Source organism: Phyllostomus discolor, chromosome 1 (genome assembly GCF_004126475.2).
Source record: "Phyllostomus discolor isolate MPI-MPIP mPhyDis1 chromosome 1, mPhyDis1.pri.v3, whole genome shotgun sequence".
Classification (NCBI taxonomy): Eukaryota; Metazoa; Chordata; class Mammalia; order Chiroptera; family Phyllostomidae; genus Phyllostomus; species Phyllostomus discolor.
The window spans coordinates 7,954,059-7,967,771 of record NC_040903.2 but is presented as its reverse complement, the minus strand read 5'-3'; the positions used below and the strand labels follow the sequence as shown (position 1 = coordinate 7,967,771).

Below are 13,713 nucleotides of genomic sequence, written 5' to 3'. Positions count from 1 at the left end.
ATATATATTGACATAATGGGGAATATACAAATCCATTTAACTAAACTTCTTTAACACAATGAATTTTTTTTAAAGATTTTATTTATTTATTTTTAGAGAGGGAAGGGAGGGAGAAAGAGAGAGAGAGAAACATCAATGTGCAGTTGCTGGGGGGTCATGGCCTGCAACCCAGGCATGTGCCCTGACTGGGAATCAAACCTGCGATGCTTCGGTTTGCAGCCCATGCTCAATCCACTGAGCTACGCCAGCCAGGGCTACACAACGAAATTTTTTTTTGTTCTCTGTCATTTACATAGAAGACTCTTGGCTCATCGCTGTCCCCTGTTGAAACTACTTCCCACCAGTGGAGAACGCCTTTCACCAGGAGCTACGGCAGCAACGAAGTGCTGACAGCGCAGGACTCCCTGTGTGCTGAATTCAGGTTTAAACTGAATGACTGCTCCTCATTGTCATCCAAATCCTGTTTTTATAATTTAACTCGGAATGTTATTTGATGTCTCTTTAATGGTGGGGATTCTATGTTTGTGAAATATTTCTACTGTCTTCTAATGGCCGTATTGTAAATCGAGGCCTCTTTCTTTTTATGACGGATATAAAGAACGCTGTATTTTAACGGCCATTTACTTTCTTCAGAGAACAGCTGGTTGTTCTGGGCTGTATCACTATTTCTTAAGGTTATTTGTAACTTAATAGTTTCAAGATTTAGAATACATCCAGATGGACACATTCCTTGGTATGCGTGGGGGACTGGCTTCAAGACCCCCCCCCCCCCAGATACCAAAATCTGAGGACGCTCAAGTCCCTTAGATAAAATGGCATAGTAGCTGCATATAACCCATGCACATCCTTTGTCCTCTGTAGATTACTTATAGCACCTAGTACAATGTAAATACTATGTAAATAGTTGTTACACTGTTTCATTTAGTGATCAACTTTCTGGAATTTTTTTTTTTCAAATATGTTCAGTTTCAGGTTGGCTGAATCTGGGATTTGCTCAATACAGAGGGCTGGGAGGGCAGATTATATTTGCAAATACCCTGGCTGAGATTGTTAATAACTTGCAATAGGGCAAATTAACTCAAAGAAAACAACTTTTTATATCCAATAAGCTGATGATCTAATTATCAGTACCTACCCAAAGGAAGAAGAGTGTTTATGTGAAAGAATATTTATATTAATGCTTGTTTTAAAAAAGCTTTTTAGCGTGTTAATATTGTTGCGGGTTTGTCTGTTGCACCTTCGTGCAGTTTCACAAAGCGTCCTGTAAAGTAGGGCAGCTCCAGTGAAAAGACCCCGTTGACAAAACTACAAATCCCTCAGATCTCCCATTTTCACGTTGCTCATTTCACTGTCACACCTTCAGTACCTGGACACCGCTGCTTCTTTTCTCTTTGCTGTCTGAAAGGAGAGGCACAGCCTTTGGTACACGATGTCTTTCCTCAGGCTTGACACAGAAAAGGAGAGACATCCATCCCTACAATATAACTGGATGCCAAATATAACAAAATATTCAGATCTCTTCCCTTGGCTCCTGCTGAGTTGAAGGCAGGGGCGATAAGCCAATAAACGTGGTGAGACAATAAACGGGAACTTACATACACAAGCAATAAAACCCTACTTCCTTCTTGACCATCAATAAACAGGGATGGACTGGGTCTTAAGACTATAAAAGATCAAAGAGTAATAGAGTTTGGGCTGTAAGCAAACAGGCCATAAAACTTTCGGTAGCTTTTTGATTTCAAAATGACTCTGGTGATTTGATTCGAGCCTTTGTTTTTGATGGATTGAGGATCCGTTTTGACCAAGTACAGCCCAAACAGAGGATTTCACGGAGGTTGGTCACAGGAATGTTTGGAAATATAGTCTTGTGGACTGTTCCCTTTTATGAGGAGGATGAGGAATTTCCAAAGGCACCAGTTCCTCCTTTCATGCGAAGACTGACGGTCTGTTTCCAGCTGCAGGGCTCAGTCCATCTGGGTCCCCCAGCGCCGCCTCCTGCGCGGCACTCCGACTGCTAGGGGGCTGCCCCAGCAACGCAGCCCCGAGAAAACAGCCACTCAGATCTAACCCTGCCGCGATTTTGCAACCAGGTGTTCACTAGTGTCAACAAACCCTTAGGGTGTTTTGATGAATCAGCACAAACTCGATTTTGCGCAGCGCAGGCCCTGTACATCTGGTTCTCAAGTTTAGGTCTAGGGGAGTTTGTAGACAGCTTCACGTTCAGGGAGGAATTAGTTTTCCTTTTCCTAATGAAAAGGGTAACAGCGGCACAGGTGAGTTGTGAAGTTGCTACATGGGAAGTTGACCTGCCACCGTCCCCCTCTCTGGAGGGGGCAGCAACCCTGTGGGGAGAGGGCGTCAAAGGTGCCTGGGACGCTTCCCGCATCATCTTCACATCCTCCACACCTGTGGCAGGTGGTGTGACACCGCGCTCGGGGCCAAGTGACAGGCCGTCGCTGCAAAGGACGGTCCGCCCTAAGCAGAGCAGATGCCCGGGTGATGGAGCCCGGGTACGCCGCGGCCAGGAGCCGTCGCCTAGCCCTAACCCGAAGGGCGGTCTAGGGCGTCCTGGGCGCGTTAAAGCACAAAGCACCCCGCTTCTTGGGCCGAGTCCCTGAGGCCCGACGCTCCCCTCCGCGCCCCCACCTGTTGGACAGCATCCCCGAGCTCCTCCTAGCCCAAGTGCTTTGCAAACCGCCAGCGGACACCCAGAGGCCTCGGAATGTGACGGCCGACCATAAATATGCAGCAGAGATGGAGCCCCAGTAGCGGACACACGGGGCCGGGCCCCGCGGGGGTCGGGGACCTGGAGCCCGGCCCCCGCCGCCGTGGTCGCGCGGCCACTGCCAAGACCGGGCCGGCGGCGCCAACTCACTCCGGGCACCGAGCCTGCAAAAGGGGCCCCGGGCCGGCGGCCGGACACCTCGCAGACGGCGGGCAGCGGGCACAGCGGCCGGCGCCCCGGGGCTCCTCGGCGGATCCTCCACCCGCCGCCGCCGCCGCCGCCGCCGGCGCGGAGCCCCGGAGGCGCCCGCTCTCCCCGGCCGCACGACCGGGCAGCATGGAGCCCGGCGCGGGGCCCCGGACCACGGAGCCCGCGCGCCACGGCGAGGTCCGGAAAAAGATGGCGGCCGCCGTGGCGGCGGCGGCGGCGGCCGCAGCTTCGTACGCGCCGCTGACGCCAATGGCGCGCGCCGGCAGACGGGCCGCGGATGGCGGCGGCGGCGGCGGCGGCGGCGGCGGCCCGGGCTCCGGAGAGGGGCGGGGCGAGGCGGGAAGGGGGCTGGCCGGAGGCGGAGGCCGGCTGGCTGGCTGGAGGGAGGCGGCGGGGTTAGTTTGCTCTCGGAACATGGCGGGCGTCGGCGACGCGGCCGCCCCGGGAGAAGGCGGCCGCGGTGGCGCGGACGGCCCGGAGCGCGACGGTCGCGGCCAGGCGGAGCAGCCGGGCGGCGGCGGCGGCGGCGGCCACGGGCCCCCGCTGGCGCCTCAGCACACGGAGACGCTGGGCTTCTACGAGAGCGACCGGCGGCGGGAGCGGCGTCGCGGCCGCGCAGGTGAGGCGGGGAGCGACGGCGCTAGGCCGCGGGGTCCGGGGGACGCCGGGCTGCCATCCCGGCCGCCGCCGCCGCCTCTGGGGCCGCCCGGGCTGCGGGCGCGCGGGGTCGCCGCCGCTTCCGCGGCTCCGGAGGCTCCCGCGGGTCCGGCGGCTCCCGCGGCGGCTGACAGCTCCCCGGGCGCGGTCCGCGCGGCCCCGAGCCCCCGGGGCCAGGTGCGCTCGAGCGGGGGCTGCGGCCCGGGAACTTCCGCCCGCGGCCACGCCACTGCCCCACGGAGGTCCTTAGAAAAGACCCCCGGGGCATCCTCTCGCCCCGGCGCGAGCATCTCCCGGGTCTCGTGGAGCTCAAAACTGACAAGCTCGAGGCTGATGTAATGATCTCCAAGCCAAGGTGACTTCTGTTGTGTATTTTAAGCGAACTTGAGCCGTGGAAACCTGTGAAGTTGCCCCGCACACTGTTTTCCCCCAGCCGCCTCTGGCAGTGCGCTAATGGCTGTGAAGTTCAGTACTTTGGCCCAGAACAGAAGCATTTAGCACTCTTCAAAACGTAACCTGTGAACTTTTCCTAAAACGAAACTTTTGCCACCTTAAAAAAAAAATGGCTGTAGAAGAAAACATGCACGTGCAAACCCTACTTTGACTGGTTTTCAGCGTTTTATATTATTTCTGTAGCTATTGGACATTCTTGTTTGTAAAGCACTTTTAAAAATTGCACTTGTGTTTATAATGCCGTTGTATATTAGGCTTAAAAGGAAAGAAACAGTGTTTTGAGATGTACGTTTCATTGAATGTAGAGGGCTCACAACATATTAACTCTTACATAATTCTAAGTTTTGAACAGCAGCCAAACTGTAACTCCATTAAATTTCTTCCAAAAAATTGCTTCTGATGCACAGGACGGGTTTTATTAGCTGTTACTGTGGGCAGTTCATGCAAGTAAATGTTTAAGTCATAGGCTTATGCATTGATTGTGCAGGGGTATTGAAAATGTAGGAGAGCTTTAATGCCATGAGGCTGATCCGGTGATGATATATTGATTGATTTGCTAATTTGCAGAACTTAGACATAGGTTAGAATTTGAAGAGGTTCGTATCTTTGAAAAATTAAGTACAGACTGTGTCTTGTTCAGTCTTTTTCAATTAACCACTTAATCCTCAACTGTGTTTGGTTTAGTTGTCAGTTAAACATTTGTTTGCAAGAGTATTTACTTTCTGAATTGGCAGGGTCTAACTAAGACAAAGTATTAAATCTCTCAGCTGTCTGTTTACTTACTTAGACTTGAATATTGAAAGTACTCTGCCGCAAAGAGAAACAAATGTAGAGATGTCACTGTGATTTCTTTAAGATACTTCTGAATTTCAGGAAGGTCAACATTACAAGTCTTTCCTTTTTTTTTTCCTTTTGCATGCATATAAGATGAAGTTGTCAGGAGCTTTTTGATAGCTGAAGTGTTGGGCACTTGGGGTAACTCCTCACACCACTTCCTCAGCCCCTCCGGGATGGGTTGGGATGCCTGGTGCCACGGACTTCCAGACTTCATCACACCACACACCCATTCTTCATCAACGTGGGTCACTGGACAGGGTTTGCTTAACGTGTTTGAAGCTGGGCTTTTAACTCAGTTGCAGAAGATTGTCATCAGGGAGACATGTCTAGCTGTCGTTGCTGGGGTGGTCCGCACCGTTTCCGCAGTTCCATCGGTTATGTGTGAGGAGAGATGCCATGACCACACCTGGGAATCGGGACTTAGGTGAGGATCCAGGAGGTTTTCAGCTGCAGTCTCCAGCCAGTGATGTTCCATCTGGGCCCCCACCTGGGCCCCTTATTCTTTCCCCGCACTTCCCGTTTCTGCTCTGCCTGTCCACGGCTCTTGCCATTGCTGGTGCCCACCCTCTAACCTGATGCCCAGAGATCGGGATTCTCTCAGGCATTCCTCAGCGCCCAGGCTGCTGACTGGCTCCTGCCTTCACTCTGACGCTCTGGCGCTGTTCCTTTCCACTGCTCTGTAACCTCTCCTTCCTCTCCTGTCCAGAATTTAGAAAACTGTCCTATGGAGCTGGCCTGGAGTACTTGGGGGGCCTATGGATGGCATCACCCAGTGTCACGTGAGAAGCACTTCTCCCTGAATCAACAGTCTTCCACGCCTAGGGGCTTGCACTTAAGGGGTAGTTGTCCATTTCTTATGTTCTGGTGGTGCCTCTGATACTCTGGTCCGCCTGCCCAGATTAGAGCAGCGTTTGTCTTTCCTTTGGTGTCTCGGTGGCCCAACTACCAGTAATGAGTTGCAGAGTTCCCTTTAGCCTGTCTCCCAAGGAATTCGGGGTTCTTATAAATAAGATGTGCGTTGGCCTGTCCTGAGGGCCATGGGCTGTGTAAGTGAGTGGACAGGTTAGGTGTTTATTTGAACCCTCCCCATCAGAGGGAAGTAATTCAAAACATAATGTGTGAGGTTCGTGGGTTTTTTACACCTCTCCCTATTCGTTTGTAGGCTTAGAAGATGTATTTCAGGATGTGAATATCGGCCTGCGTATATGCAGCAGTATCTATCACGCACATACATCTACATCGAGCGTAAGCTTTCTTGCTGTTTCTCTTGTCAAACTCTTCTGATCACTTGGTTCTCTGAACTTTCTTTCAGTTTGTCTGTTGCCTGGCATTGGACTGAAACTTTTCTCAGGGGCTAATACTTACACCTTAACGTGGTTAGAGGTTGCTGTCCCACTTCTCACTCCCGTTTCCATTCTCTCTCGCACAGGGGCCGTTGTGTCTTTCACTGGCGGCTTACGTGGTCACCGGTCTTGGACTCTGGGTATAGTGGTCATTCGGAACTGCTGCAGATTTGTCTGTCATTTTTGTGTTTTTTCCTACTCGTAAAAATACTTCCAACTTCTATTGCCCTTTAAAAAAAAACCTTTATTTAACAGAAAGAGGAAGTAATGTACAAGTGAAAATATGACTGACAGTTTTTTCCTACTTGGTAAGACCTCCTCAGCGCTGATGTTACAAACAAAAGGCAAGCTCTCTCACGGGCATGGTTACAACAGGTAGACCATTAACACATTTATACGGACGACTGTTAGAGGTGACACATGTGGGAGGGAAACTGTCTGTGGCTCTCACTCCACCGCTGTGCTTTTTGATGTAAGACCAGATACTGGGTACATCTTAGTCATTGCTGTGCGTGTTCCCCACGTGCCTCTCCTGTGGAAGTTCTAAAGGGGAGAGTTTCCGTGTAGCCATATTCCCATTTAGGCATTAGGTCTACCCAGGCAACCTTGGGCCAGCATTAGGCAATGTGTTCTTGGCCGGGTCGGTTGTTGAAGCGCTGTGTTGACTCCAGGCTTGCCTCACACTCTTGGGCGTGTGTCACAACTCCACCACCGGTAGTGTCTGAAGTGTCTCACTTGGCCGCAGTGACGGCGGAGACTTTACAGTGGAAGGCTCGGTGTAAAATAAATCAGTGTAACACCCTCAGGTGAGGACGACACAGTGCCTCTCCCGTGCAGGTGCGGGAGTGCGCGGCGGCGGGATGGGTATTGCTCATAAAACCAGAGCCTGGAGAAAGGTGTGGTGGACAGCGATGTTTCTGATTGTAACAGTAGCACGGAGCCCTTGCATGTCCTTTTTTAAATGGCGACTCTTCACTTCCACAGTTTGAGCTTGTAGCCCCGCTATTCTGCTTCTCTTCTCTGACCCTACGCATTCCAGACCCACAGCTTTCCCTTCCGACAAATGAGCAGAGGCAGGAAGACAGACTGAGACCCAGAAAAGCCCATTGATCTCTTTTTTGAGTAACTCCCACAAAAAATTTCAAGTAGGGCAGAGGTTTTTACTGTGTGTACTGCCCGTCTCTTATATTTTGTGCAATTACAAACTCAAGTTCTTCCAGATAACATTTTTATTAGAACATGTTTTCACTTAACCAATCCTCATTCTCCATATAGTGTCTTACGTAGCTATCTCCATGGCCCCAGACTTACCCTAATGGATGATTGAAGGCTGTGATTCTGATATTATGTTCTAGAATCAATGCTCGACTTCTCATTTACAAAGGAAAGGAAGAGTAAAACCGACTGAGAAATTACTTGGGGTGACCCCAGATAAGGCACAGTTAACGTCTCTTCTGAAAAACCGTCGCTCTGCTTTTACACTCTCCCTGGCTTTACCGAGGTAGTGCGTGTGGCCAAACAAGCAGGGAAAGCCGTTCGCTCTGGTCCTTGGCCAGTGCGGCGTCTTGGCCTCTGTGATCACTTAACCTCAGCCTAGCAGCTCATTCGTGGCCTGTTCCGGGACTGCTTGCACAAAGGACGCCTTCGGAAAGGCTCTGTAGCGCTGACTGTCTGAATAATGTTGTTACAAACTTATAAATATTCTACTTACTCTTTACTTCCCTAAACTTAAACAGTTTGGGGTCTTAAAAACTGAAACGGTAACCTTTACTTATTTGACTTTGGAGGGCGGAATCACTGTCGTATTGATTCCCCATTAGCTTTGCACAACGGCGTGCCTCTATTTTGTGTAATGCGCTTACGTTTACTATTTCAGGGTAACTTCAGTAAAGCTTTTTAAGATTTTACATTATCTAAGACTGGAGATTTGCATGTCTCATAATATTTTCGTAACAGTTAACCAATATTACGTTCCATCCTTTTTAGTGGCTGGAGCTATTTTAAGAAAGATATATTTAGACATGCTACTGAATGTATAAATATGTTATGATTACTCATTACTTTCAATTAGCACTTTTCTACCCTGGCTTCTTATTTCTATCTCGGTAGATAATTTAAGATAATATTTTTTCTTTTAGGAATGAGGAAGAAACAGTTTTTACTATACTTTTTCTCAATTTAAGATAGTGGATCACAGCATTTCTGTGGTAGAAAATGAATATTGATTAAGAACACTCTGGACAAATTGATTTGGATTTATGATTATTATTACCTTCCTTATAGTAAATATTCACAATTGGCAAAACTGATTTCTTCTAATGTAGAAGCATTTGTTAATATTGTAATTAAATGATAAAATACTTCTATTTTTAAAAGACTTTTTTACTCTGATATTTCTTCTTGGTGAGAATTGGGCAAATGAACTAAAATTAGTTGGCATCTAAAAAGTTAAGTCATTGTTCAGAAAATAAATATAGATGTTATTCTATTTGGGAAGAATTTGCTCTTAAAATATAAAGACAGATGCTTGGCATAACAGATGAGAGTGATTTTTGCTCAGAAGAAATAAAATGCCACCACAGTGTGGAAAAAGTAAGGGACACTTAGCAGAGTTCTCAAAGAGCGGTACCCACAGGTTAAAGAACAATAGCCTTCCTAAATAATTAGTCAGGTACCTATACCCCATATCACAGGACAAGTAAGTGCAGGTAAGTCTGTAGAACGCTAGCAAACCACATTTAAGAAAGCAGAAGCGCTGAAACCAAGCTACACTTTGGGACGGAAGGTTAAGTAGCATCCTGCAAAGTGTGCCCACGGCCAGGGAAGGCGGGAGTGGACCCGGCAAAGCAGCAGGCCAGGCTGACTTAGCATCTCAGGCCACAGGGCCAGCTGCTCCCTTCCTCAGTGTGCATCACAGGGCTCTTCCGATGGCCGGAGCCAGAGGACTGCTCGGTGGGTCATCTTCTCTCGCGAGACTGTCAGACGATGATGGGTGGTAATTATGGGGTCGGGGAGAGAGCACACTGGCTTGGGGTTCAATGATGCAGGTCCTGTTCCCAGTTTTCCCCTTAACTTTTCAGTGACTTTGGACCAGTCTCTTAACCAATGTGAGCCTCAGTTTCTTCACTTGCAAAATGTGAACACCATTATCTGCTCTCCGCAGCTCTCAGAATTGTGGGGATTTTATCAAGTGGTGTGTGTAAGACCTTTATAAACTGCCTCTTGCCATAAAGAGGGGGGTTGCTGATCCCTTAAATAGGGCTAGTTTTCCAAGAGGGTGGGAGAAGGAAGTTTTTGAAGTATTTCACTGGTGAAACTTGCTGCTTTTGTTAGTGTTGCTTTAATGTATCTCATAAAACCCTGCCTGGGCCCATTAGTATGGTGTCACTTGTACACAAACACTAGTGACATCGGGAAGACACAGATACATGGTACCTGCTTTCAGAGAGCTCCGGGGCTGGCAGGGAGCTGACTGGTTAACCGTGTGACTTCTTCTCATGAAGACTAGGACTGTGGGAGCACAGACGAGGCAGGATGGAGGAGGGCCCAGTTGTCCAGAAAGAGCACAGTGGCCTGTTTACGGAAGCACAAGACAGTGATAGTCAGAGTAATCCAGTGTCAGAAGGCACACACGTCAGGGATCGACAGCTTGATCTTTGAAATCTGCCTCTGCCGCCTGCTTCCTGCGTGCACCTCGTTCCTTCATCTAGAACGTGGGCATCACAGTAGACCCCGTCTCACAGTCTTGAGAGTTGTGCGCTCAGATTGTATCGTTATCATTTGACTTTTAAGGGCTTATTTTTAAATTCCTCATTGTGGGGTGTGAATTGGTGTTTATAACTGAAGTCCGTGCATTTCTGGAGGTGGAATCCTGACAGCACTGTTTTATTTATAATATAGTGGAAACACTCTCCGAGGTTTATGCTGTAAAACTGTTTTGCAGGAAAGTGGTTATGCAAGTCATACAGTTTATGAAAGTTACTTGTCAGATGATCTTTCATGCATGGAAACAGGGTTGTAAAAGTAGCGTCAATGAACATGAGGTAACCACCAGCCAAAACTGGTTACTCTGTGGATCTTAGGAAGTTAGTAGTAAGTCATTGAGGACAAGTGCCACGCTTTGTGATTTTCCTGTGCTTTCACATAAATCCTCTCTCAGCCCTTCAGCCATTCCATGGGAAGGCAGGCACGTACCAGGCATTACGAAACTGCTCTAGGCCTCAGTTTCCCTTCTGTGAAATGGAGATCTATGACCGGAGCAGGGTCACAGGACTGCCGTGTGGCAGACAGAGCTGGTGCCAGGGCCCCTCCTGCTGATTTCCTATCCCGTGCTTTCTCTGGTGGGCTGGGACAAAGTCTTTCCAAGGTCAAGGTTCAGCATCTCTCCTCAGCATGGCCAACACACCAGCGGGCTGCCCAGCTTCCCTCCCTGCACTTCCTGTGGACGGCACGAGTCCCGCCTGCACACGCCAGGGCACTCCGGCTGTGACTGCATCCGGGTGGAGGTTCAGGTACCGGTTGGGTCTCCCTCGACGGTTACTTGGACACATACACAGTAGACGCCCCTCGTCTTCAATGGCTGCTGTGCCCACGGAGGCACCAGGAGCTTTCCACGTTTTCCTGGCTGCTCCCCATCTCAGAGAGTTCTGTCCTGGTCCCAGACTCTCCTCGAGAGTCTGGTGTTCTCTGCCTCTGCCTCTTCTGGCTTCTGATTCTGTTTCTGTTCTCTGCCACACATCTCTGTGATCTTCCTTCCTCCTCTCTGATCCCTGTATCATCTTAGCAAGCATTTGTCAAGCGCCTATTGTGTGCTATGCCCAGAGGGCACAAAAGTAAAGCAGAAAACCGGACAAGAAAGTGAGTATAAAGGGGCCAGGGAAGCACACAGGCAGAAGTGACGCCGTGGAAACTGAGCAGGGGAGGGTGGGTTCACCTGGGACGCTTGGAGACGGCCGCAAGGAGCAGGCCGTGTCTGTGCCCATGTGCCTGCGGAAAACCGGAAGGGGATTCTCAGGCCACTGAGCGGTGTGAGCTGACTGACCGACGGACGTGTTCGCCAGAAATGGAAAGTGGTGTAACTGGAGATTTGTGACCTAGAGATCCAGGGCAGGCAGGTGCGAGACTTGACTGCAAAGATGGCAGTGGCCAAGTTGCAAGGGATCCGGTGTCCTCACTGCTGAGATGTAGGGCCTTACCTGGAGGTGACAAAGAGCCGCTGGAGGGTGTCCCTGGTGCGTGAGCTCGCCGACTGGCTGCAAGGCCAGGGCAGGGCTGAAGGGCCGGCAGATGGAAGAAGGGCGCGCATCCGAAAGCTCTCGCAGTGACCTGCGGAGAGAGGATGGGGCCGTGAGGCTGGGGTGGGGGAGCGAGGGCAGGCGCAGTGTTTCCCAGCAAGAATCACTAGGGCTTGGTTAGAGGAGAGACACACGGTCAGCGTCGGCCCCGAGCTTCTAGCATAGAACTGTCTGCTGATGCCATGAGCTGCAGTGGGGTTGCGGGTGGGGTGGGGGAGCCACTGAGCTCGGCTCTGCAGGTAAAGGCGTCCGTGGGATTTCCAGGTGGAGTTGCCCAGGAGGCCGTTAGAAACATGGGTCCAGGCTCAGGGGCCAGAGCTAAAGATACGGTGACTTCAGGAGTGAGAGGATGGTTGGAACCTACAACCGTCCAAGGAAGGTACGTGTAGGGAAAAACAGAAAAAGAGAGACAGTAACTGAGGATGCATTCGAGAATACCAGCCTGCTGGGATGTGGTGAATAGAGCACCGAAAAGCAAATATTTAGGGGTGAGGCGGAGGAGGAGGATCCACCAAAGACCCTCAGGATGGAAGAGTCGGCCACAGGAGAGAGAGTGGAGAGAGGAGTGTGGTGGGGCGGCGGGGAGCGGTGGCAGGGAGGCATGGGGACACTGCGGAGCAGGTGCCGCTCAGGGGTTCCGTGAAGTGACTCCGACCTCCCTGGCATCCGTGACAGTTCGTCTGAGTGCAGGCTCTTCCGCTTTCTGTGTGTCCTGTTGCTTCTCGGCTGGTACGTGAGACATCTGGTATTTATAGACACCTGCCAACTGGGACACCCTTTTCTCTGATCCGAAATCCAACTGGACAGAGGGTGAGGGCGATTTTTGCCCTCTCACTGCTTTTGGCTTCTCTCGTTTGCGCTCAAAGGCTTTCTTTTCTCCCCTTCAGACAGCAGACCTTGTTCTGGCTTCAGCCAGCCCACAGCAGACCAGAAAGTTCCTCACCAGAAGTTGCCCTCTACACAGACACGATTCCACTGAGGCCTTTGCGCCGAACGTCTGTCTGTGTAGACAATGGAGTGCCCGTCCTGTGCACCGTCCACCGCGCGTGTCCTGGAAGCTGGGTGCTCACAGCACACGTGATGGTTCGGCCCGTCCCTGCGCTGGGCTGCAGGGGGCGGAAGCCTGCCCATCTCTCCATCTGTTCCAATCCCGGGTAGCTTCTGAACAGATTGTGAATCCGGTATTTAAGAAATGTGCGTGTGTAACGATGATTATTTTTTGGAATAACGTCTAAACATAAGCAAGCCACTTGACTCGATGCTCAGAGAACTAGCGATCTGTTTTAAGTGCTGGAGGAAGTAAGCTGTTTTAGGCCCATCAACAGTTAGTTAAGTCTGCCTCTGAGTCTTCCAAAGGGCTTCTACTCTTTTCCCCGTGCACGCAGACTTGGCACTCCCATGAGACTCCACTCCTTAGGTAGACAAACATAAACAAAAGCACTGTCCCTCTTCGTCATTTTCGGGAGGGGACACCAGTACTGCATTTGGTAAAAGGACCAGAAGGCCAGCTCAGAGCAGAGAGGACAGTTTGAATCCTTTGGTATCCTGGGTTCTGGAAGAGAGCTCGGCCCCCTGGGGGGCTGGGGGGAGTGAGTCGGACAGTGCGTGTGAAGCCAGGGTCCTGAGGGTCACGGGGGTGAGGGGCTGCCGCGAGGAGTGCGACAGGACGGAAGTGACCGGGGTAGGCCTTGGCAGCCTGGCTTCTCATCTCGGGTGGGCCAGCCGTAGCCCAGTGGGGAACACTGACCCCGTTTGGCCTGACGTTGCTCATCTGAGACGAGGGACTCTGGCTGAATTTGTTCTGGAGGGGCCGAGGAACCAGGGGGCGGGCGGGAGATCCAGGGAGAGGGAGGTCCTCCAGATCCGAAGTTCTGCTCTGTGTGACCTAGTATATGGTATAGTCGGGCGTTCAGAATGAACTGGCCTGCGGGGCTGTGCCTCAGCAGTGCACGGGTTATTTTGAGCTAAAGGCAGCCGAGACCCGGTGGGCTCAATAGAAATTTCTGTCCCCTTCCCCCGCGTGCCCCCCCAGCCATCTAGAAGAATTTAAACTAGGGGCCGGGCTCATGATAAGAGTTACCACCAGAAATACTCTTAACCTGTCTGCGTGGCAGGGCAAGCTCACAATCACTGAACACGTGCAGTTACCTCCCGGAGCCTCGAGGTGCCTCACCTGAACCCTAGCTCAGAGTGT

General features: G+C 50.9%; 1 protein-coding gene across 1 annotated transcript in view; it reads left to right on the top strand.

Annotated features, from left to right (window-relative positions):
* Window positions 1-2,562: 2,562 nt before the first annotated feature.
* The window catches only part of TAPT1 (transmembrane anterior posterior transformation 1), a 55,498-nt gene continuing 44,347 nt past the window's right edge, over window positions 2,563-13,713 (top strand). The window contains exon 1 of the mRNA XM_036018966.1: window positions 2,563-3,554. Coding sequence (XP_035874859.1) covers window positions 2,744-3,554 — 811 coding nt within the window. The 5' untranslated portion in view covers window positions 2,563-2,743. The remainder of the gene's footprint in view (window positions 3,555-13,713) is intronic.